At 40.7% G+C, this 25,087-nt stretch overlaps 1 protein-coding gene across 1 annotated transcript; it reads right to left on the bottom strand.

Moving 5' to 3' along the window:
* Positions 1–3,309: 3,309 nt before the first annotated feature.
* ptger2a (prostaglandin E receptor 2a (subtype EP2)) lies at positions 3,310–22,926 on the bottom strand. Its single transcript, XM_061715506.1, has 2 exons — positions 21,892–22,926; positions 3,310–4,488 (listed from the first exon to the last, which is right to left on the bottom strand). Exons 1-2 carry the CDS (start codon positions 22,729–22,731, stop codon positions 4,213–4,215), a joined length of 1,116 nt encoding a protein of 371 aa, XP_061571490.1. The 5' UTR covers positions 22,732–22,926; the 3' UTR covers positions 3,310–4,212.
* Between the last annotated feature and the right edge of the window lie 2,161 nt (positions 22,927–25,087).

Genomic DNA, 25,087 nt, shown 5'->3' on the forward strand with positions numbered 1-25,087 from the left:
TCTGGTCCATTAAATCCAGTTAGTAGAGCGACTGACAGCTATGCAGCAGCAGCTGTAACTAACTAACTAACTTACATCCTCGGAGTGGAACTGTGAGTGTTTCTGAAGTTATGCAGCTGCATATGTGTGATATGTGTTTCAAATCAATATCATAAAGCCAATTCTTGTATTCGACTTTTTTCTCGAAATTGTACTTCAACATTAATCTTTATATTTCGACTTTTTTCTCGACATTCTGACTTTTTTCTCGGCATTTCGACTTTTTTCTCGAAGTGCATAATGAAAAAAAAATCTTCCTCTAAAATATTATTTTTATTTTTCTCCTGCCTGGCCCCAATACTCTTCTGTAGATGCATGCAAATGACATTTGTGGGGGAATCATCAGAGGACGGAGGGACGGAGGGAAAGGCGAGGAGGAAGGATGTCAGGTGGAATCTAAAAGGGGTTTGGCTGTTAAATGTGGAAAAGTACTGTTTGGTCTGCTGCCATGGAAAATATCAACTCAACAAGTAGGAAAATACTAAGTGTCTTATAAATAAGTCAAGTTGCTTGAAATGGTCAAAATTAAAGAGAAGAAAAACAGCAGCAAGAAATAAAATGAATGTTGGTGCAGTTTTAATATGAAAAATGCTCAAATGTCAAACTTTTCCAACTAATTTGCTGCAAACTGACAAATGTTTCATTTGATTTTCCTTTTTCCTTGAGTTTCCTTTTTTTAACAAGCAGAAAACCAAAATGTTAATGTACATTAAAAGTTGAGAATTTGTAAATACATTTGTATTTCATTATTACAAATGTTAGTGTTTTGTTTGTAAAAGATGGAAGAAAGGAATCGTTATGTAACGTTCCTCAAGGCGTATTTTTAGGATCTAAGACGGGAGTTTTAATTTGAAGAGTTTCTGCACATCTGGAAACCATCTTCAAAGTGTGTGTGTGTATTCTTGTTTCTCTACAACAGTGGGGTCCTAAAGGCACAAGTCCCACTTGCGAGGTCCGACAGCGTCGTGGGGACGCTCATCATTTGAAAGGAATCTTTAGGGTCAAACGTTGGTTTAATGGTAACAGTGACGAGAGTACCCACGGAAACAAGAAACCGGAATGTGTGTGTGTGTGTGTGGGCGGATTACAAAGCAGGTTAGACTACAAATAGAATATTTGGAGATGAGATGTTTATTTACACAAGCCATAAAACATGTTCAGTGCATCATGTCTCATTTACAGTACTTGATTAGAGTACAAGACATCCAGGTACATTACATTTACTTTCCGTCAAACACAATTACTGTACACACAGAAACACACACTGCACATTACACTGTCTGGAAGCAGTAAGTGGCAGTGGTGAACCCAGAACATGTCGATGCTGCGCTCAGATCCCACACCCCGGCGGGGCTCCCTGGTTCCCTGCCACATCTCGCTGCAGCTGATCCTCTAACATGACACATTGTGGAGAATTTCCTTCCATATTTTTCACTTTCTACCCCCGAGGACTAGCTTAACTTAGATCCCGGCGTTTGTGCATGTTTTTTTTTCTGGTACTGCCAGACTCTTGAGTCTCAGTAATTAACAGGAAACAACTCCCCACAGCGTAATTTAAACCAGCAGGAACCCACAACATCGTTCTACCATCGTGTGAAGGGAAAGCAAAGAGGAGAAAACCAGCAGCTTTCTTTTTTCCTGGAAGCTCAGTAGGCATCTAACTTCAGGAATTCTCCTCGGACTGACATCATTCTTGCGCAACGTCGCTCCGTGTCGGTGAGCTGCGGTGGTGAAACGTGAGCTGCTCGTGCAGCGCTTCACTTTGAATCGTCAGTGTGAGGTTTTAATGGCAAGAAAACCCCGTCCAGTTCCTGCTTCTCCTCCATCCCAGCAGCTGCCAGACGGTAACGGCAGCATTGGTAACAGATGCTCGCTTGTAAAACTAACGCAGTGTGGGTTTGCCAAATTAGTCCGCAAATCGGTATTCGTGTAGTTTTCCGAGTAACTTTGAAAAAGTTGTATGAAAAGTGAGATGCAGTGTTACATCAACACAAGTGGCTCTCTATATTTGCAAAAAGGCTACTGATACGCTTCATATATGTGTTTATGAACAAAAGCAAGTACAATCTGAGGCCAGACACACTCGACATGGATGCATGTCCTCTTCGTTCCCGTCAGCTGCAGCTGAAGCTATTTTGCTGACATTTTGCACATTTTGCACAAGTATTACATTTATAGTCATGTGACAGTGCTGTTTACTGAATAAGGGTTGCTATTCTGCAGCTGCGCAGGGTTTCACACTGTTTTCAGCGCATTCACACACACACACACACACACACACACACACATCAAGCAGCCTACTCTTCATGCGAGCCACAGCTGCCGTTTTCAAGTCAAACTATAACACAAACCTCATGTTTTCATCACCTAATGTACCCTGAAGGATATCAACTGAACATGTACATATGGTTTAATTAGTCCTACTAGTGTCAATGCACTCATGTGTTTCTTGTCACCCCCCCGAGTGCAATCTTGGACACATAAATGTCTCACCGAGCTTCCCGCCGGGGTGAAGTCAGAGCCGAGGAGAATCGGAGGTGATAAGAGTTCTTATCGCAGGATTAACTGCGGCTGCTAACATCCTCTAATCGCACATCCGTATCAGCAGAAATGTGTCAAGAGGTCGCTGTGTCACGGCGTAATGAGACAGGGTTTTCTGCACATCAAACTGCCCTTTCTGAATTGTATTTCAATCATTTTACATATAGAGCATATGCATTGACGTCGACGAGTGGCAAAACATCAGCAAAAATGGCTGCAACTAGTGGAGAAGACGGGATAACAGCCGATTATGGGCTTAAATTAAAGTCAGTTGGACTTGACAGTGACCCGTACAGTTACCCCAAGAACCAGTGGTCCATGGACATTAATATTTGGCCACAAATCTTAACAAGAATATTTGTCTTATTTCTAGTTAAAATGTCTCATTTTTAGTCAAAACAAATCTCATTACACTTAAAACAAGACTCATCACTGGAAAAAACAACAATTTTCACCTGTTTCAAGTAGATTTTCACTTAAAATCAGTAGAAAAATCTGCCAGTGGAACAAGATTTTTTTGCTTGTAATGAGAAGATAAATCTTGTCCCACTGGCAAATTCTTCTACTTATTACAAGTGAAAATTTACTTGAAACAGTTGAAAATTGTCAAATAAGTTATTTTTCTGGTAATGACTCACTTTGACTAAAAATGAGACATTTTAACTAGAAATAAGACAAATATTCCTGGTAAGATTTTGAGTTTTTGCAGTGTAATTTCTACGCCGGGGAAATACACGAAGCAAAGCTTGAAGGCATACAAAAGTCTTGACGCTTGGTCCTACTTCAAGGCAGGATTTGTTGTAGAAATTAAAGTGATGAGGACACCAAACTTTATGATTTGACTGTTTAACGTTAGCTACCCAAAAATCCAACATTACCTGATACAAAATGGGAACCGCAAATCCACGTTTCGGTGCCTGGAATCCAGTTGTTTCTGCGAATTGCAGCGATCCATTTGTCTCTCTTAAGCTTATTTTTCGTCAGTCTGTAAAATGATAACTCAGATTTCTTGCTAAATCTATGAGTACAGTCGATAACACAACAGCTCTTTCCCATTTTAGATGTTTTCCAGTTGCTCAAACTGAAAGTTTACACTGCCACTCAGTCTTTCTGCCACTCAGTCTTTCTGCCACTCAGTGGGCGTAACCCGCTGGGAAGTCGCATCTGTGACGTCATGCGCATTCCCTCTATATCATCTGTACTTGTTCTCATCTTCTCCCGCAGATCACCGTTTCCTAGACCTGTGAAAGTCCAGAAAAGCAGGACCTTCTGTCCCTGCGTCCCCGCTGCCTGTAAGGTCAACTGAAGGTCACATCCACACCAGATCAGCATCAGCAGCCTTTTACTGTGAACTAACTCACCGACATTCAATCTCAGCAGCTATACTGAGTCTTTAGGACTAAAGTAAGATGCTCCAGAAGGGTCAGTGTGTCTCTGTAAATGAAATGCTGAACGTGGGTGGAGGTGGAACAGATGTTTGGGTGAGCTTATCAGTTAGATGCTAATGACCAGCAAGTCCTGGGGGCAAGAAATGGCATCAACATGTGGGGGATTCCCCGTCACGCACAACAGCACTTTCCCACTGGGTTTCCAATAAATACAGACAGCAACAACAACAAAGCACCGCGGCGATCAGACGTTCGCACAGGGGAACTGTTCCTTGTAGGACGTGTGGGACAGCCGCACGTTGACGGTGGACGTCTCCATGGCGAGGGTTTTGCAGACGGAACCCCTGGACGTGCCCAGGGGGGCCCGGCAGATGGAGAACCAGAAGAAGTGCAGCACGCTGGGCGACAGCAGGATGAAGACCCAGGGGTCCACGATGGAGTTGAGGGAGATGAAGCGCAGCGCCTCCAGGTCCTGGGCGTGGGACTCCGAGCGGATGATGGAGTTGATGTAAACCCGGATCTGAGAGGGACAGAGAAGGAGAATCCAGTCACGTCCTTGCTGCCATCTCCGTTTGAAGTCAAACATTATAATTCAATCCAATTCAATTCAATTTTATTTATATAGCGTCTCTCTAGCATCTTTCCAGAGACCAGAACATGACCCCCGAGCAATTATTACATAAACATAACATAAACAATGGCAGGTAAAAACTCCCCTAGTGGGAGAAAAACCTTAAACCAAACAGTTGCAAGAAAAACTCCCCTTTAGGAGGAAAGAACCTCAAACAAGGTCTTTACAAAACAAAGACAAAAGCAAGTCCAGTCAGATATTTGGAGAAACTGCATTTGGTGTCTGTGGAGCATCTTGGAAGAAAGACGCAGGGATTGGGACCTCAGTCGGTCAGCAATATTCTCTTCTTCCACAGTAGGGTTGTGCGATTAATCAATTTTAAATCTAAATCGGATTTATTAATCAAGACGATGTTAAAAAAAAGATTTTCCTTTTTTGCAGCTGGCTGCATTACAGACAGAGCTCGTCTAGTCATCTTTGTTTGGTCAAGAAAATTGTAAATGTTGTCACTTTACTAAACTCAAGGAGGATTTACAGTATCTTTCAATTGCACTTCATTCCCAATAGGGAATGCTATTTTTCTTTAAAAATAAAGATAAAATATTCGAAACAATTTATTCCATTGTCTTTTTTAGTTTTACCAAAAAAATCAAAATTGAAATCGAAAATCGGGTTTTCAGAGAAAGAAATTCTGGATTTTATTTTTGTCCAAAATCGCCCAGCCCTACTCCACAGCAATATACCACAATATACCACACCAAGTGATTCAATTGTTAAATTAATTTGTTTCATTCATTAACTTTGTTTATTTTATGTTATTTATTTGTGTTATTTGAGCCACTCACAGCTACTTTCGTTGCTATAACCTCAATCACATAATTGATGCGCGAAAGGCAAATAGTTTGTGGATGATGACAATGATGCATCTAACTTTCGGTCAGGTGATCTATGAACTGTCAATTATCCATCAAGCTCCACAATTTTCATGTTAACATTAAATCAGATAGATTTGTCCAGAACATTTCTTTGACGGGAGAAGACACAAAATCAATGCATCTCTTTTATTGTGCGGCATAAATTCTCAGAGATTTGCGGGTTTTACTGGAACACGGGCGGTAATGGTCAGAAATTCAGTGGGAGTGGGATGAAGAAAACAAGACTCTACATCACGGTTTTATTGTCACTGCCGACAGAAAACCAGTGAGGCCTCTACGTTGTGTTTTCTTTGTTTTTACTCTGCATGTTTGCTAAAAGCAGCTCTTGCACGAATCTGAGTTGATGCACTTTCACACAGAGATGCCTGTTTTTCTCTGACCGCTCTGTTCTTCCCTCGTTTTCTGTCCTTTTCTCTCCTCCAGCTTTCGCTGAGCGCGTTTATGGCAGATCTGGGAACTGAAGTGAAAACACTTCTCCTCTCCTTGCAGCTAAATTCAATTAAGAACATGCCAACAACTTCCAAATGTACGTTGAGTCCCCAACTGCTCCAGAAAGAAACATGAAAACAATATCTCCAATTTAAGTCATGTAGCTTTCATTTCAGACAGACCATGTGCAGCTGAACTAGCTTTTGTGTTAGCTTTGTGGTTGTTACATTTTTTTAACGACAGTTAAAATACTTTTCCATCAATAAAGGGGATTTTTTTTGTCTCTATTTTTCTCCTCGTGGACACAGACGTGAAAAAATGTGGTATTTTGTGGGACGATTAAGCATGAGAAATGTCACATAATTCTTCCAAATTAAAACACTTAAATATAAGATTAAACGCAGGTGCAAGCCCAGATTCTGATCTTTACGGGGAACATTGATCATCCAGTTTCCCCTCAGTGAACCACCCACATGCTTGTGATTAGTACAGTCGGAAATCTCTGAGATGGAGCAATTGTTGATCAAAGTATGTGACCTTTATCAAACAGAAAGGTTGATTAACGTAGCTGCTTTATTGGCGCTGGAGGAGCCAGAGCGAGCAGCAGATTTTTCTTCTGCGGCTGATGTAAATCAGCCGGCTGGAGTTGTTGGCCGTACTGAGAGGCAATAAATTCCCCCAGCGTGGTCACAAGGTCGGGAACCGGCTCTTTAACACAATCCATGGAAGCTCTGACGAGGTCGCAGGTTTAGAAAAACCGCCGCCGCGGCCGTCTCAGGAGGTCGGAGAGGAACAATATCACGTTCAAAATGAGGGGAAAAGTGGCCTTTGTGTATTCCCTGACACGGCTTCTGTTATTCACTTCCTGCCGTCCGCCCACCTTTTCTCTGAACGAGTCACGGCTTCTCTCTCGCCTGCGTTGTGATCTGTTTCAACTAGTTCTGGTTCATGACTGGGAGTAAAACGTCGTGGCATGCTGCCGTAGCAGCGCGCCAATCCGCCGTTAGTCACACCGTCCCGCTGCTGATTCCTGCAGGACTGCTGCCCCCCCACCAGTCCTGCAGGACGGACAACCTGCAGCTGTCCAGCAGCCGCTCGCTCTCACAAGCTTCACAAGCGGCTGTTGGACAATGTCCAAGCTGATGTTTCAAGTGCACCTCTCTTCTTTAAATTGCAATTACAGTAATCCCTGGTTTTTCGCGGGGGTACGTTCCAAAAATAACCTGTGATAAGTGAAATCCACAAAGTAGTAACCCTTTTTTTTTTCTTTTTTTTACAATGATTATGAAAAAAAATACAATAAGTACAGTAGGACAAATTGTGACTGGCGCGTATTTCACTGCTCTTCTGATGGTGCTGCATCCTGACTCGCTCTGTAGCGTCTTTTTCTCCTAAAGTCCGCGGTGCAGGTGTGTTTTCTCAAGAGAAGAACATAGTTATGGGCCGTTGTTGTCGCTCTTTTTTCTTCTTATAAACCGACATGCCACTATCGATTATATCTGAGAACTGTAATGAACGATTCATCAAAGGGTCCCGTTCTTGAGCTGCTGCTGAAGCTCATTGGTCGTTCTCAGCATTGTTGCTAAGCAACCAACGTTATTGACACAGGAAGTGAAGAAGTGGGGAGACTGTTTGGCCAATCAGAATGCAGAACACGATGCACAATGCAAATCCGTGAAGCAGCGAAACGTGAAAGGTGCGTGAACCGCGTTATAGCCAGGGATTACTGTATTGACTATCCATCACATCAACATTCTTCAATTCTGTACATTTGTCTTTAAAGTGAATCATAAGACGGATGATTTACCTCATGGTTTTAGATATTATTTTGTTAATAACTCTCAAGTTCATAGTTATTCAACCCGACAGGTTAAGAAACTTCATCTTCCATTGTATAAAACATCCCGTGGTCAGTTTTCTATTTAACACCGTGCAGTTATCATGTGGAACAGTTATGTATATTTAATTGATTTATCTTTGTGACTCTCCATGTAGAAAAAGAAACTTAAGAATGCTCTGCTCTCTAAATCATTTGATTCAGAATAATAGGACCCCCTATTTTGTTTTTCACTTGTTCCTTTACAGGAAATGTTCAGTTTGTGCATTTAATATGTAATTGTGATCTTTATATTTGTTAATATCTTAACTTTAGTATATTGTTTGGGTGTAGTTTTCATATAAGCCCATATACAGGACTGTCTCAGAAAATTAGAATATTGTGATAAAGTTCTTTATTTTCTGTAATGCAATTAATAAAAACAAAAATGTCATACATTCTGGATTCATTACAAATCAACTGAAATATTGCAAGCCTTTTATTATTTTAATATTGCTGATTATGGCTTACAGTTTAAGATTAAGATTCCCAGAATATTCAAATTTTTTGAGATAGGATATTTGAGTTTTCTTAAGCTGTAAGCCATGATCAGCAATATTAAAATCATAAAAGGCTTGCAATATTTCAGTTGATTTGTAATGAATCCAGAATGTATGACATTTTTGCATTACAGAAAATAAAGGACTTTATCACAATATTCTAATTTTCTGAGACAGTCCTGTAGGCTTCTAAGCTCCTCACACATTTCTTTTTTTCTTCATCCTTGTATTTGTGTGAAACAAAATTTTAAAAAAAAGGTGTGATAAATCAGGAATCTGCAGTAGCTCCACGGTTACGCAGGTCTTCACCGTGTCGGAGGAACAGACAGGGAGAACCTGGATCTGTGTGAGGGAGTAGGCAGACGTTTCTCCTGCTGATGCCAGGCTGAGCCGTGAGCCCGTTTTCCTCTCCTCCCTCAGCACCAACGGGAAGTCTCATAAAAGTGCAAATGTGCAGCGTCTCAGAGGGCGAGAGGCTCAGAAAACAGGTCTGACTTTCATTTCCAGGAGGAAAGTCTGGACTTGTGTGCAGAGCAAACACTCGAGCCACGGGAGATGATTACATTCTCCCACCTGTTCAATGTTTAATGCCATCACAGATAACTGGAGGCACATCTCGCTCACACGCTTCCATATCGGGAGAAAAGTGTAATAAGACGCCTGAGATATCACTTCCTCGGGCCCACATGAGTATTTATATGAAGCTGTTAATAAATAATGAGCGACCCCTCAGGGTCAGGCAGGTATCTGGAGCGGATCCACGCTCGCCTTCACCCCTCCGTCTGGCTGAACGGTGCCAGACGTCCTCACCTCCCACGTGATGTCCCTCAAGTCCCCCGCTGCTCTGAAATCCCACCTCCTCCAAGTTTCCACCTATGACGCTTTTCCACTAGTACCTACTCAGCTCGCCTCCACTCAGTTTGGTTATTTTCCACTAGGGGTCTAATGTGCCGAGTAGATACTTTTCTGTACCTACTCTGCCGAGGTTCTAAGCGGCTGAGTCGGCTGTATCTGACCTCATCACACTACAGGCCACCGATTGGTCGGGGGGTTGTTATACTGGAAAATAATGTGCAATATCATTCACTGCAACGTGCAATTATGTAAATATCCGTCTGTTATTTTATATACCAGTATTTTTTATTATTATTATTATTGTATATACCAGTACTGTTTATAGTGTGTCATACTCTGATATTATTACTAGTGATGCACCGATTGTTCGGTAACCGAAATTGTTCGGCCGAAAATGGCAAAAAAACACTTTCGGTGTTCGGTGGAATAAGTGGGAAAAAAAAACGAACAATTAATAACGGCGTTGTAAAATAAGGAAATAGACTGGCCGCTCCGTCCTGTAACGTTGCGCACTACATAAATCGTTGGCCAACCAAAAACTAACCCCATAAGAATTTTACCTAACATTCACCAGGAAGTGGAACCAAAACAACATAATGCTGGGAAATTAAAAAATTTTCATTTTTTTATGTTCAATAAATATTTTCTACCTTGTAATTTTTTTAAAGATTTTTTTCTTTGAAAAGCATGCCTAAATCAAATGTATTTGATTTATGCAATGGTGAAAAAATTGGCAAAATAAATGAAAAACTGCTGAAGAACCATGTTCGGTATTCGGCCAAGTGTTTATTATTATTTTCGGTTTCGGTCACAAATTTTAATTTCGGTGCATCACTAATTATTACTGTATTATTATTATTTCTATTGATGCCTCTTGTTTTGCACTATCCCCTTTGCTGCTGTACACTGCGAATTTCCCCGCTGTGGGACTAATAAAGGAATATCTTATCTTATCTTATCTTATAAACCTGGTGGCTGAGCAGAGAATTAAAAAGGGATCTAGACGGGCGATAAGGAACGACCAGATCTACCAGGAGCTCTGTCTCTTCATAGCTGCTCACGGCTCCAGCTGACTTTTCAGCAGCGCAGAGACAAACTAACAAAAAAAAAGCGTTGCCGCTTGAAGTTTCTCTCACTCTCATTTTTTAACTTGATATCGAACACAAGCCACAGACCCAGCAGCACATCTATCATCTCCTCCAGGTTCTACATCTTTAGTGTTTAGATCACATAATCAAATACGTCACAGCAGCTTCGCTCCAACCTCCTACTTCTGCTCCAGGTGCTGAATTGTTATGGAAAAGAAACCAGGCCGAGTTGAGATGAGTAGAGTTTCCACCTACAGACCCGAGCGTCTCGAGGATTGATCAAATTCCAGCCCCGCGATACGTCATTAGCCTCCGGAGCCGACTGACTGAACCGCAGTTGTTGCAAATTTCAAAAACTTTGCAGAAAAACTCCCTGATGTGGTTTTAAAACAAACATGAGAGGAATCTTTCGTTATTGTGTTCTGGCTGAAGATGCATGGGCAGACATACATATGAACGACAGAGTAGAGCCTCGCCGCAGCAACGGTTTGGTATTTATGTGCATCATAAAGGCAGGAACGGGCAGGAAAATCCTATTTAAGGACGGATGTCTCGTAAAGTACGGTGGAATCAAATCAAATACCGTAAAAGGTTTTCTTCATCTCTGCAGGGTAACAATGGAAAAGTCTGCCAAACTCACAGAGGTTAATGTGAGCATTACTTAGACACATGAGGGCAGGAGAGGTAGCAGGTCGATAAATGAGCGAGAACAGCCAAGAGCAGGAGAGTTACATCCAGTATGATGCGGGACTTTGATCAGATGAAGCGCTCATTACCTGGCGCAGGAGTGAGGTTATCTGAGCTATCTGGACGGGAAACCGGAGAAATGTCGGAGGATAAGCTCTAACGTGACCGTAGAAGAACGACGGCATCCCACGCTCTGCGATGCGTAATGCAGAGTGAGTTGTACAGACACTCACACCTGCCCAGCAGCGCTAACCCAAGAACCAGAACCAAGCAAGGTGAGGCAGCGTTCAGTTATTCTGCTCCTCACCGGTGGAACAAACTTCCTGTAGACCTGAGGTCTGCTCCAACTGTAGATCCTTTAAATCAGGCCTAAAGACATTACTTTTACTGAAGCGTACTCTTAAATTAAATACTTGTGATTTTTGAAAACCACACAAAGTTACACTAGTGATGGATAAACTACGGTGGCCGAGACCCGCCATTGCGGAAAATTAAAGAAACGCTGCAAATAATAAGAAACGCCGCTGCAAATAAAATAAACGCTTTGCAAATAATATAAACGCTGAAAATAAAAACAAACGCCGCTGCAAATAAAAGAAATGCTGCAAATATAAAGAAACGCCGCTGAACATAAAAAGAAAACTACGCAAATAAAAAAGCCACAACGGAAGTGAATTATCGGGGACTATTTTTGCCGATGCACCGGTGTTTTTTACGTGAGAGAAGAAGACGAAGAGGACGTAAGTGAAAAGGAAGAAATAAGAAGAGCGAGGAATAAGAAGAACAACGAACGAGAAAATAATGAAAAGGTTAGTGTTCAACGTCGCTACGTGTAATTTTTAATGTGCAACACCGGTGCATCGGCAAAAATAGTCCCCGGTAATTCACTTCCGTTGTGGCTTTTTTATTTGCATCGTTTTTTTATTTTATTTGCAGCGTTTCTTTTATTTGCAGCAGCGTTTCTTTTTGTTTGCAGCGTTTCTTTTATTTGCAGCAGCGTTTCTTTTTGTTTGCAGCATTTATTTTATTTGCAAATCGTTTATTTTATTTGCAGCGGCGTTTGTTTCTGTTTGCAGCGTTACTTTTATTTTCAGCAATGGCGGGTCTCGGCCACCGTAATTAACCCTTGAATGCAGGCATTGTGACATAGAATTGTCAAATTGGTTTAATTCACTGTACGAATTGTTACAGATTACTTTTGTAATACTGTATTTGACCCGGTACGGAAGAGTATTAGGGCCATGCAGGAGAAAAAATATTTGAGAGGGGAAGGTTTTTTTTTATTGTGCACTTTGAGAAAAAAGTCTAAATGTCGAGATTAATGTTGAAATACAATTTCAAGAATAAAGTCGAAATTTCGTGAATAATTAAAAATTAATCTCGACTCTTCGACTTTTTTCTTGAAGTGCATAATGAAAAAAAAATCTTCCTCCTCTAAAATATTATTTTTATTTTTCTCCTGCCTGGCCCTAATACTCTTCCGTAGACCCAGTCTTTGTACGTTTTGACCGTATAGAAACGTAATTCTTGCCATTGTAAGAATGAGATGTACCTGCTGTACTCTACTTCCTTTACTTTTTAACAACTTGTGCTTTTTATTATTTTACCTCTTTTCTTATCATTTTATTTCATTGTATTTGTTATTCACTGTTTAATTGCATCTTGCCGCTTTTAATGTTGATGTAAAGCACTTTGAATTACCTTGTGTTGAATTGTGCTTTACAAATAAACTGGCCTTACCTTTATTTATCTATATCTGAAATGTTTCCAGGCATCAGGCCCAGCTGAGTGTGTGGGGAGCTGGCTAGCCTCTCCATCCATGACCCTGAATCAGTCAGAGATACGAGGTAGGACCTACAGATTTAAGCAGGACTACCATGTGTGAGGTGTTCAGGGCTGATTTTTAAGTCCTGGCTCAGCGTGTCCTTCCTCCCCCTCCTGATGAGGCAGTGATGAAAGCTGATCCCCCCGTCCTCTACCTGCCCCCGGCAGCGCTAACCTTGGACGGCGCCAGTGGAGGACAGCTGTACATCCACACCCAAGCCAGGAGTGGAACATATCAGAGCTGGGTGGCGGGTGGCAGGGCTTTGCGGGGATGAATCGCTGCTAACGTCAGGTTCATCTCCCACAGGAGGAGGATTAGGGCCAACAAAGCTCGGGCAATTTGGCTTTTTCTTGCTCCCTTTTTTCTTTTTCTTTGCGTTTTATCGCTCCACTTTGGTGTTTCTAACTCCCGCTCGTGTTTAGTCTGTAGGATTACTGCGCTCTGTTGACAAGTGATCCATGATGACGTTGATAGACGGCTGTTGATGACGAACGATTTTACCCAAAATACGCTTGGATATTCACTTGCAATTTTTTTTAATGTTAACTGTGAGTGTGAAAATCTCAGCCCAACATATTATACAATGCTTTATACTAGGCCTGTGTTGAAAAAAATCGATTTCCCAATTCTAAATCGATTCTCATATTAATTCCTAAAAATCGATTCATATGTCTAAAGATCGATTTTTTTTAATTTTTTTTTTTTGGGGGGGGATTTTTTTTAATTTCATTTATTCATGTATTTTTTTTTCATCATTACATTACAACTTTTGGTTATTTTTTTGTTTATCCCCAAAAAAGGTATGAAAACATTAAAGTTTTCAGTTATAATTGCATAAATTGTCTATATTTCATTACTTTATATACTGTCTTGGGGTTACATTTGCAAAAAATGCTAAAAACCAAATTCTCAAAAATTAAAAACCAAAATAGACCGAAAAAGGAACAAATAAAAACGGAATGTGGGAAAAAATAAAAATGATTTCATACGACTCTGTTTCCTCCCTGGATCTGTTTGGTAATTCTGATCCACATGATGTTTCTGAAAGCAGTTCTATCAGCATTCTGGGAGCTGATTGGTCCTTACAGCATCATTAGCTGCAATACTTGCTCTTGAATCTCAATATAATACTAGTAGTAATAGTTTGCATAAGATGCAGTCATATAATTCATGCAACAGCTCAAAAAACTGTTTTAATAACACTAACCCAAATCAATATCGGAATCGAATCAAATCTTGATCTCATCCCCTGACCCAAGCCTTGAATGGGGAGAAGGACGCTGTCACGGTCACCGTGATTATTCTACGATCATACATGGTGCCGCTGTTCAGTTTCCAGCACTTCTTTCTAACACGCAGCTCATTAGATCATTAGATAGTGGTTTTCTGTCATGATTGCCAGTAATATGATATTATTCAATACTTTACACTGATTCTGAATACTACATAAATGAAGCAGGATGCAGAGAAGCAGGTCAGAACTCTGCAGCCACACAAACAGAAAGCACTCGGGCTCATTACCTCCCTCTAAGTGCATCATAGCAAGCACCGCGGCGAGAGTTATTGATCCCACATCTGATGTCCAAAGTGACACTTAAAGAGCAATGTGGTTGCAGTAGTAGACGGTCCAGGAGTCACACTAAGACAGTAATGGCTGAGTCATCCGCAGATCCAGTTTTTCCTTTCCCTGAACATCCAGGGTCTCCTCTTTCTGAATTAAGGAGACGTTATCCAGAACGGTTTCAGCTCTGGCCTCAGCTGAGCAGACATGACAACACCCAGACACCAAACATCTTCCAAGTCTCAGCATCTACTGCATTTCCACTAACGTCGGTGAGTTTAACCTGCAAACCTGTCTGTTTTCAGCTGAGAGACTGACATCAGTGGCTGAGTTTCAGCTTGTAACTTCAGATGACAGCTGACGTTCAGATCACGGCGAGACGGGAGGCCAGTGCCGTAAACGGTGGCTGCAGAATGCTAGGATTTTATGAAATTGTTTAAGAGTTTGAAGGGTTTTTCTATAAGATTCTACACTGGTGGTTTTTCTCTATTTGCAGCTATAGTTCAGCTGTTTACTGTAGTTGCAGGGTCAACTCCTGTTTTATGACTAGACCAGGGGTCTGCAACCCGCGGCTCTAGAGCCGCATGCGGCTCTTTAGCGCCTCCCTAGTGGCTCCTGGAGCTTTTTCAAAAATGTTTGACCTTTTTTTTCCTTTTTTTCCTTCATTTTTTCCCTTTTTCCTTTCTTTTTTCAACTTTTTTCACAACATTTCGACTTTTTTTCTCGACATTTTGACTTTTTTCTCAACATTTCGACTTTTTTCAGGAAATTTCGAATTTTTTCTTGACATTTTGACTTTTTTCTCAACATTGACATTTCGACTTTTTTTCTCGACATTTCGACTTTTTTTCTCGAAATTTCGACTTTTTTCTCATCATTTCGACTTTTTTCTCGACATTTCGAATTTTTTCTCGAGATTGTACTTCAACATTAATCTTGACATTTTGACTTTTTTCTCATCATTTCGACTTTTTTCTCGACATTTCGAATTTTTTCTCGACATTTCGAATTTTTTCTCGAGATTGTACTTCAACATTAATCTTGACATTTTGACTTTTTTCTCATCATTTCGACTTTTTTCTCGACATTTCGAATTTTTTCTCGACATTTCGAATTTTTTCTCGAGATTGTACTTCAACATTAATCTTGACATTTTGACTTTTTTCTTGACATTTTGACTTTTTTCTCGAAATTTTGACTTTTTTCTTTAAAAATAAAAATCTTCCCCCAGTTATAAGTAATATACGGTAGATACATGCAGCATGTGCTGCCTTCATTCTAAGGCTTATACAAGACTTTTCATTTTTTGTGGCTCCAGAAATATTTGTTTTTTGTGTTTTCGGTCTAATACGGCTCTTTCAACATTTTGGGTTGCCGACCCCTAGACTAGACTGTTAAAATAGTTCAGATATTTACTCTTCGTTAGGGGAAGACAATGAAGAGAAACAGATTTTTTAACACTGGTGGGTCTTATCCGTTATCTGGGTTGATATCTTAAGTAGGAAGCAATAAACAGGGACATACGTCTGAAACTCTGATATGTTTGGCAGATTGGCTTCACGTACAAACACCTCCCTTTTTAGTATAAGTACGACTGGATCCATGACCACCGTGTGCATTTCTCTCCTACCTTTGTGGTTTGAGAAAAGTGCACCGCCGGCCGGAATACATTGTGCATGATATAATATTCTATAAGATATAAGATTCTATTTCACTGGTTTTCTTATGGTGCACCAGACAAACGAACACAAGGATCTTTCAAGATGATCCCCGGTGACTCCAACATCCGCTGGAGGTGGTAACAGCTCCATCCTGAGCCGTCCTTGGGCACAGTTCTATATTTGTGCTGCGTTAAACGTGCATGATTCATGAACGGCTCAGAGCCAGACACCCTCGTCATGTCATTAGGAGCCTGATTTGAGCTGATGAAATAACTGATCATTTCCTGGGTGCTGCAAAGCTCCTCAGCCAGCAAACTGGAGCCCAAGCTCTCCCTTCGGGAGAACCATTATCCTTTGGGGTAATCTTTATCCACAAGTTCAGTGGCAACATTAATGCTGGTCTATGAAATTAAAACTAAATGACAAAATAATACTGAATACAGTATACCGAATAATAAAAGCCAGTTTGATGAAGAAATACATCATGATAAGTATTAAGTTTGGTGGGTTTTTCTTTTTTTTTTTCTCTCTTTTTAGCACCATTGTCAAATTTTTTTTTCTTTGAATCAAAAAAGAATACGACTATCTGTGTTTGACGACAGCTATTTTGTGTTATTTTATAACTTTGTTGTAATTTTGGTTTTGTTTTTTTTGTTTTTTCAATTACGTTTATTGAAAAGTGTTTTTTTTTATTGCGTAATTTGTAAATTGTTTTTGTTTTTTTATTATTACATTAATTGAAATTGGATTTCTTAGGAAAAAGGGACAGATAAAATAAGCTTAGTCTTCTTTCTGTTCCCTTTCATTCAAGCAAAGGGATTTGTTGTAATTAAATTGAACTGTTTTGTTTTTCTTTTAATGAATGAAATAAAGAATTAAAAAAAAACAAAAAACCTTTTACAGTGTTTGGTTCTGTGGAAATGAAAACCTTTGTTTTTTTCTCTCCTACAAAAGCAAATTATACCCAAACATCGCTCCCATCGCTCTATAGACACCACTGTACCCAACACACTGGATATTTAAACGAGAAATGTTCACAAACTGTCCTGAGATTAGTTGAAGTTTAACCTCTCACATTTCTAAAGTTTGACATACCAGGCCATGACTTAAAAAATCCCCTGTGGTCTCCACCAGGTCAGTGAAGTGGTCATAGTCCGCCTCAGTGACACATGGTACACATACACATCGTGATGTTTAAAAAGTCACGCTGGCGTGCCGCCATGTTCTTTTCACGGACCAGTTAGTTCGTCTCTTCCTTAACTGTGCTGCCATGAACTCTAACATCAAACATTTGAACTGAACCCTGCAGAGTCCGAGCAGCGGCTCTGGGGAGTTTGGACTCTCTCTCAGCAAAGCCCGGTCTGACCTCTGAAAGAACCTGCTGGGAAGAAGAACGGCATTCGGAACCGGAGAGGGACTGGACTCTGAATTGTTTGGGGATATTTGATTGGTCTTTAAACTTTAAACTTTCTCACATTTCTGGGCTGCTTCTCTAAAATCAGTGCTGACGTTTATCCTCCCTGGCCTTGTGTTAGCAAAATGCCTCTACATGTTCACACGCCCGCCTCCCGGTGTCCTGATCATGAACCTTAATAAATAAGAGGCTTACTTTCTTTCTGACGTTGATAATAATGGGAGTAAATCAGCATTTAAATCATAATTAAATTTTCTGGACTATAAGCCGCTACTTTTTTCATAGGTTTTCAACCATGCAGCTTATACAAAGGTGCAGCTATTCTGTGGATTTTTCTTCCACTCGGGCGCTCTAACCGGAATTAGAATCAAAACTAAGACAAAATAAATGCAAAGAAGAATACGCTACTTTAGCAGATAGAAGTAGGTAGAAGCAGATTTCAAACAGATGAATAGATAAATAAATACCGGTTATTTTCTCTTGGTTCTATCCAGTTTTAATCAGCAAAGTTGCTGCCGTGTTAAAAGACACTGTTAGGAAAGGATCTATTTAGGTACAAACATGTACATCATTTACAGTTAAAAATCCTTCTGTACATGTAGTAAATATCTAATCTAACAACATAAATATTTGCGGCTTGCATATCTTTTTTTTTAAATAGAGCGGATGCGACTTATATACAGGTGCGGCTTGTATATCTTTTTTTTGTTGTTTTTTTAAAAATAGAGCGGATGCGGCTTATATGCAGGTGCGGCTTATAGTCCAGAAAATACGGTAAACATAAATTAAGCCGTCAGGTTCACAGCTCTCAAGCTTTCTTTTAAACAATAAGGTCTTTACTAGGGCTGGGGATCGATTCAAATGTCAAGAATCGATTCGATTCCGATTCTTAAGATTAAGAATCGATTATCAAGATTTGATTCGATCCGATTTGATTCGATTCCGATATTGATTTGGGTTAGTGTTATTAAAACAGTTTTTTTGAGCTGTTGCATGAATTATATGACTGTAGTTATGCAAAATATTACTACTAGTATTATATTGAGATTCAACAGCAAGTATTGCAGCTAATGATGCTGTAAGGACCAATCAGCTCACAGAATGCTGATAGAACTGCTTTCAGAAACATCGTGGGTCAGAATTACCAAACAGATCCAGGGAGGAAACAGAGACGTAGGAAATCGATTTATTTTTTTCCTACATTCCGTTTTTATTTGTTCCATTTCTGGTCTACTTGTGTTTTTCATTTTTGAGAATTTGGTTTTTAGCATTTTTTGCAAATGTAACCCCAAGACAGTACATAAAGTAATGAAATATAGACCATTTATGCAATTATAACTGAACACTTTAATGTTTTCATACCTTTAAACATATTTAAAGGCAAAAACATGGCACCAGTTATTCTCGTGTCCAACAAAACATTCCTTTTTTGGGGATAAACAAAAAAATAACCAAAAGTTGTAATGTAATGATGAAAAAATAATAATACATAAATAAATAAAAGTAAATAAAAAAAATCCCCCCCCCAAAAAAATTCAAAAAAATAAATAAATAAATAAATTTAAAAAAATCGATCTTTAGACATATGAATCGATTTTTAGGAATTAATATGAGAATCGATTTAGAATTGGGAAATCGATTTTTTCAACACAGGCCTAGTCTTTACACATTCACATTTGAAATAACCTATCTTAGAAGATAATTTTGTATTATTTTTGAACATGAGCGGCCGGAGTGGCTCTGATGTACGGTTTCCTGTCCACAGTCTGGCGTTGGTCCCGCACACAGTCTGTTCATGTTGGGCCACATTTCTGCAAACTGCACATAGTTACGCTCCGACTGAATGAAATACCCTCCATCTGCTTCCACTGACACTTTCACACGCTTCAGACGAATGCAGAGAATGCAGAGTGGTTTTATGTTACACGCCGCATCAGTTCGGGGGGTAAAACTCTCTCTGTTGGTTCATGGATGTCGTGTAACAGGAAAGCTGCTTGTCCGTCTGAGTCTGCCTCCTACTCTTCATGTGTTTACTCTCCTCTTCAGATTGTTTAAGCTAAATGTCAACTTTCCAACCTTGAGGGGAAAACTGCAGCCAAACGTTAAAGTTTGGGTGTTGCAACCCCTCGGTTGTGTTCCTGTGTTATTGAAACTTCAGGAAATGTTGTTAACGTTTCTGGAATGAATAAATGAAGGAGGGATGACCGCTTTAACAACCTCTGAGGGTTTGGCTGCAACTGCTGGTGGCTCAGGACGTCAGGTGACCATAACCTAGCGCCGCCCCGCCCTGCTCAGGGCCGGCGTCCTGCTGGAGCTCATCAGGTCCAGATACGTGTCACTGTTTTAAACCTGGAGTCGATAACCTCCCGTCAGCTTCCAGGCACTGCACAAACCGGCGTTGTCTGTCTCACAGAAACAAACGTGCACACGCCTGCACCAGCAGAGGTTAGTGGGCTGCAGGAGCCACCAGGACTCTGTTTTAGATCACTCTAAGCAGATTTCATCAGCTGCTGCTGTTTTCCCTCGTTTATCTGACCCTGGATTCACATCAAAAGTGTCACGTAGGCGTCCGGTTGCCATTCATTGTCTATGAAAGCGCTGCGAGAGGCGTCGGAGGCCATGGAGGCGTTGGAGGCGTCCAGAGCGTCAATTTGAAGTTGAAAAATCTCAACTTTATGCAAATGAGCAGCGGCAACGCCGAGGCAGCGTCCAATTACAGACCGGGATTCCCAAAACAAGAAGCCTCAATGCAGATTGTACTTTCATGTACACACAAACGTACACTCATTCACATGCACACATGAGCATAGCTGTGCACTAATAAACGTATTTAATCAGTAATTAATATATTTCATCCAGCAAACTGACATTTTTGTTTTGTTTCTACCTGAACTAAATGTTTCTACCTGAACTTTGCTCATGTGAAACGTGTAACTGATGGTTGAGGAGCTGTATGGTCTGAACTAGGGATGGGCGGTATGAACTAAAAAATGTATCACAATAATTTCTGGCATTTATCCCCATAACGATAAAAAAAATACCAATTCAACTCCACCTTTTTAACTTTAAATCTATCTCGCTCTCAGATCCGCCATGTTTGTAACACAAAAATGTCATCAACGGGAATTTATCCTGTTTTTTCTTTCTTTCTTTCTTTCTTTCTTTCTTTCTTTCTTTCTTTCTTTCTTTCTTTCTTTCTTTCTTTCTTTCTTTCTTTCTTTCTTTCTTCCTGGCTCATTTCTTTCTTTCTTTCTTTCTGGCTCATTTCCTTCTTTCTTTCTTTCTTTCTTTCTTTCTTTCTTTCTTTCTTTCTTTCTTTCTTTCTTTCTTTCTTTCTTTCTTTCTTTCTTTCTTTCTTTCTTTCTTCCTGGCTCATTTCTTTCTTTCTTTCTTTCTGGCTCATTTCCTTCTTTCTTTCTTTCTTTCTTTCCATCCTTCTGCAGAACCATAAATCAGCTTTACACAAAAACATCATCAACAGGAATTTATTGTTTTTACCGTGAGATGACAAATTCTTACCATGGGGAATTTTTTTGACGGTTTATCGTGAACGGTAAAATATCGCCCATTCCTGGTCTGAACTATTTTATTTGCTACATCGATCCAACGCAAAATAATAAAAAAAAACGTGCTTATTAATCACAAAACACAGTTTAAACATTATGACCAAATCCGCTCCGACCCGGTGTGTCAGAGTTCACCGCAGACAGACTGCAGCTTCACCGGGATGGTTGATGTTGATCCACAGACCAACCTTGTTAAGGAGCATCAATTTCACTCTTATCTATGCAGAAATAACACTAAAATATAAAGAAGGCTTGCCAAAGTGTGATCCATAGTGAAAGAGGAAACTGAAGATGTGCAGCTATATATAGATATATGTAGGCTTGTGGTAGGGCTGGGCGATATGGACCAAAAGTCATATCTCGATATTTTCTAGCTAAATGGCAAACCCTTAAAAAAGGGGTTAGTTTTAGGTTAGTTAGTCAGTTTTAATACAAAGCCTCGTGCCAAATGTCACACAGGTACCTTTGTTAACAGAGGTCTGCACAATATCAAAATGTATAAAACAAATGAAATAAAAATAAACTGCCTGCATATATAGAATAAAAATGCTTCTTGAATAAAATAAAACAAATATCCCTTTCCTGCATAACAATGAAATTAAAATACACTGTGCAATTAATACAATGTAGACGGTAACAGGCAGACTTTTCCACTGAGGTTGACAGTTGTGCAAATAACAAAACATTTGTGCAAATCTCAAATAAAACATTCAAGTCAATTTGTCACAAAATAAGCTATATCAAAATCATTAAAAAAAAAAATGTAAAAAAAAAAAAAAAAAAAAAAAAATTAAATCGATATAAACGATATTGTCTCGTACCATATCGTGTTTGAAAATATATCGATATATATTAAAATCTCGATATATCGCCCAGCCCTAGCGTGTGGTGTGAATCTAGGGTAATAACGTGCTGCAGCAGCAGAACCACTGCAGGCTGGTGTGTCTCGTCTTACCACCAGGGGCAGCGTGCAGATGATGAAGATGATGGTCATGAAGACCAGCAGGATGAGGTGCTCCACCTCCTCGGCCATGGACATCTTCCTGCGGTCGCTGTTGGACCTCTTGGCGGCCACCACCGAGCCCTGCCTCTTCCTCCGCCGGTACATCCTGAACAGCTGCAGCACCACGAAGCCGTTGCACACCACGATGGCCAGCACCAGCACCAGCATGACGGTGGCGTACAGGTTGGCGTAGACCCGGTCCTCCAGCCCCTCCGGGTTCATGTCGATGAAGCACCAGGTTCCCGGGCAGTACTGCACGTATTTACCGAAGCTGGCAAACGGCAGCAGGCAGAACACCAGGCAGAAGAGGAACAGCAAGGGGATGGCGACGTAGGCGCACTTCCTGGTGACGTGGCGGCTGTACAGGTAGGGGTAGCCGATGGCGAGGCAGCGCTCCACCGCTGTGATGAACAGCAGCGACATGGTGGCGAGGCTGAAGAAGTTCATGCTAGCACCGAAGTACTGGCACAGGCTGGGGGCGCAGCTGACCAGGCCGATCAGAGTCCTGTTCCGGGCGTAGGACAGCTGCACCAGCGGGCTGATCAGGCAGGTCCCCGTCAGGTCCGTGATCACCAGGGACAGGATGAAGATGTGGAACAGGGCGCTGCGCCGCACGTTCTCGCAGCGCGAGTACCGGCGCCGCCGGATCTCCAGGATCACCAGGGCGGCCACGTTGCCGAAGATGCCCGCGGCGAACATGATGGCGCTGGTCACGGGGCTCTCGTTAGGGTCGATGTACTCCTTGTAGTGGCAAACATCGGCTTTGTCCTGCGTGTAGTTTCTACACCCCATCTCTGATCCAGAAGCCTCTCAAAACCCAGTCTGTAAGCAGTCGTCTACGGCCATCTTCTCAAACCATCTTCTCAAACCATCTTCTTAAACCCATCAGAGTCCATCTGCAGCGGCTACGATCCGATGCTGCTTCGAGGAGAGTTGTCCTGGGGGCTCAGCTGGAGCGGTGGCCTCTCAGCATCTCGTGGGAAGGAAATCTGTAGATGAATCAAACATCAGAGACGTTTTAATCAGCATTTCTCATGAGACTAAGAATCCAGCAAATGAACTGCCGGGATAATACTTAAATTGTGGAAAACACCCAAACCCCCTGAACTGAAAGAGTGGATAAACATCATGATAAAGACAGCTTCATATGAACTCATGCTCAACAGGTTGAACAATACAAACAAGACCAAGGCACCAGTCTGGGACTCGTTCTGGGCTCACATCACATTTCCTGATGAGCCTACAGTATGAATTAGGGCTGCACGATTAATCGTTAAAAAAATCGCGATCTCGATTCATGCTTGAACGCAATCTCATTTCCAAATGACGACAATTTAATTTATTTTTTTTTTTGGATGTTTATTGTTTTTATGTTCAATGTCAGCTGTTACAAAGTTGATGCCAGTCTTTTATCAGGCACCATCATATTTTTTGTAACGTTTAACTTTTGTATCGGCAGCTTCTTAATAGCAGCAAAAGGCAATAGGGGGTTCATCCCAGCCAGAGGAATAATTTGTTTCCTCAGAACTACAGGATCTGTTACAAGTCCCCTTTCTGAAAGGGTGTTCAACTCAGGGAGGAACAAATATTGTTCAAAATTGTTATTATTGTTTAAATTATTCAAAGGTTTGTGTAAAGAAGACAAGAGATGTTTATTGTTATTATATTTTTGTTCAGCTGTTGCAAAGTTAAAGTAATAAGTGCAAAAAATTTTATATTGGAAAAAAATCGTGAGAGAATCGTGATCTCAATTCTAAGCAAAAAAATCGTGATTCTCATTTTGTCCAGAATCGTGCAGCCCTAGTATGAATACCTCCCTCCGATTGTATTATATCCAGCACTATAATCCACTGTATGGATATGCTCTCCAGCTATGTAAACATCAATATGCCCTCTTTTCGAACAGTAACATTCACACTGTATCTTTAGTTTATTTTGGTTTTGCTGTGACACTGATACTACATGTAATGTATATAATAAGAAATGTCTCACAATGTAAAGTTTTGTACTGTCAAACACCAAAGACTAAGAAATAAAAACTTGAATTACAAAAAAAAGAAGAAAGAATCCAGCAAACGTGCAACTCAGAGCCCAAACAGCGACAGCTACACCAGAGGCGGAGACGCATGCTAGGGACCAGACGGTTCACAGACTGCAGAAGTATAGAACTGATGTTATTCCACCAACTTCCAAAAGCCAGTAAGGTAGTCTTTACAGAAAGCCCACCAAAACCTCTGTCCAGCACGGTATCCCTGGATACTAGGGGTGTAACAATATATCATGCCACAAAATTTGGTGATACAAAAACGTCACAATACGTGTCGTGGAGGTGACAAAGTATAACCGCGATATTGGAATATTAATATGAATCTATTGTGTTTACTAGTAACACGCATCCGAAAAAAGAAAAAAGTCAAATCATACATGAGAGAAACTATTCAGTTTGTGGCAAAATATTTGTACTTGTATGAAACTGAAGATGCATAATGCAAACCTGACATTTACTTTTAGTTCAGTTTGTGGAAAATGCTTGGCCTGGCTTTCTCTTTAAAACTTAAACAGTTATAAAGCATTACAAACTGGAACAATAGGGCAAACGCACAGCATTGTTTTGTATTTTGTGTCTTTCAAATAAAAGACAATTTTTTCCAGTCATATGTTCCTAGTTCAAGGTTGTTAAAAGAATACTGCTATAATATCGTATCGTATCGTTATCGTGACCTCAATATCATGTATCGTACCGTATCGTGAGATTAGTGTATCGTTACACCCCTACTGGATACCCAGGAAGTCCTTCCTCGAGGAAATCCAACCCGCACCTGGAGGAACCCGAACATGTCCTGCAGCGTAGAGGACTAGCGTTGGGATGAATGTTCAGAAGGCGGCTCCAGAGGTCCTCTGGTGGCTCTAGGGCTCATTCATAGGAGCAAAGTGAAGGATTGTGGGTATTTGGGCAGCGGAGATTGGGTTGAGTAGAGACCTTCAAAATTCTGTTCAAATGCAAAAATGACAGGAAGCACTGACACCAACTGCTCCAGACGACCTTAACTACACTAGAGCTTAGTCCCTCCACTGATTAGGAGATCTTTGAATGTGCTTTCAGAACCACGAAAATGTAGATGTAGACCGTTTCTTCTTAGTCGCCACA

Source organism: Cololabis saira, chromosome 24 (genome assembly GCF_033807715.1).
Source record: "Cololabis saira isolate AMF1-May2022 chromosome 24, fColSai1.1, whole genome shotgun sequence".
NCBI lineage: Eukaryota > Metazoa > Chordata > Actinopteri > Beloniformes > Belonidae > Cololabis > Cololabis saira.

Bases quoted from the DNA above. Each gene is read 5' to 3' on its own strand.
- ptger2a (XM_061715506.1), bottom strand. From the start codon at position 22,731: ATGGGGTGTAGAAACTACACGCAGGACAAAGCCGATGTTTGCCACTAC. The intron at 4,489-21,891 runs GTAAGACGAGAC...TGTCCCTCTCAG, and splicing joins TCTGCACGCTGCCCCTGGTG to ATCCGGGTTTACATCAACTC.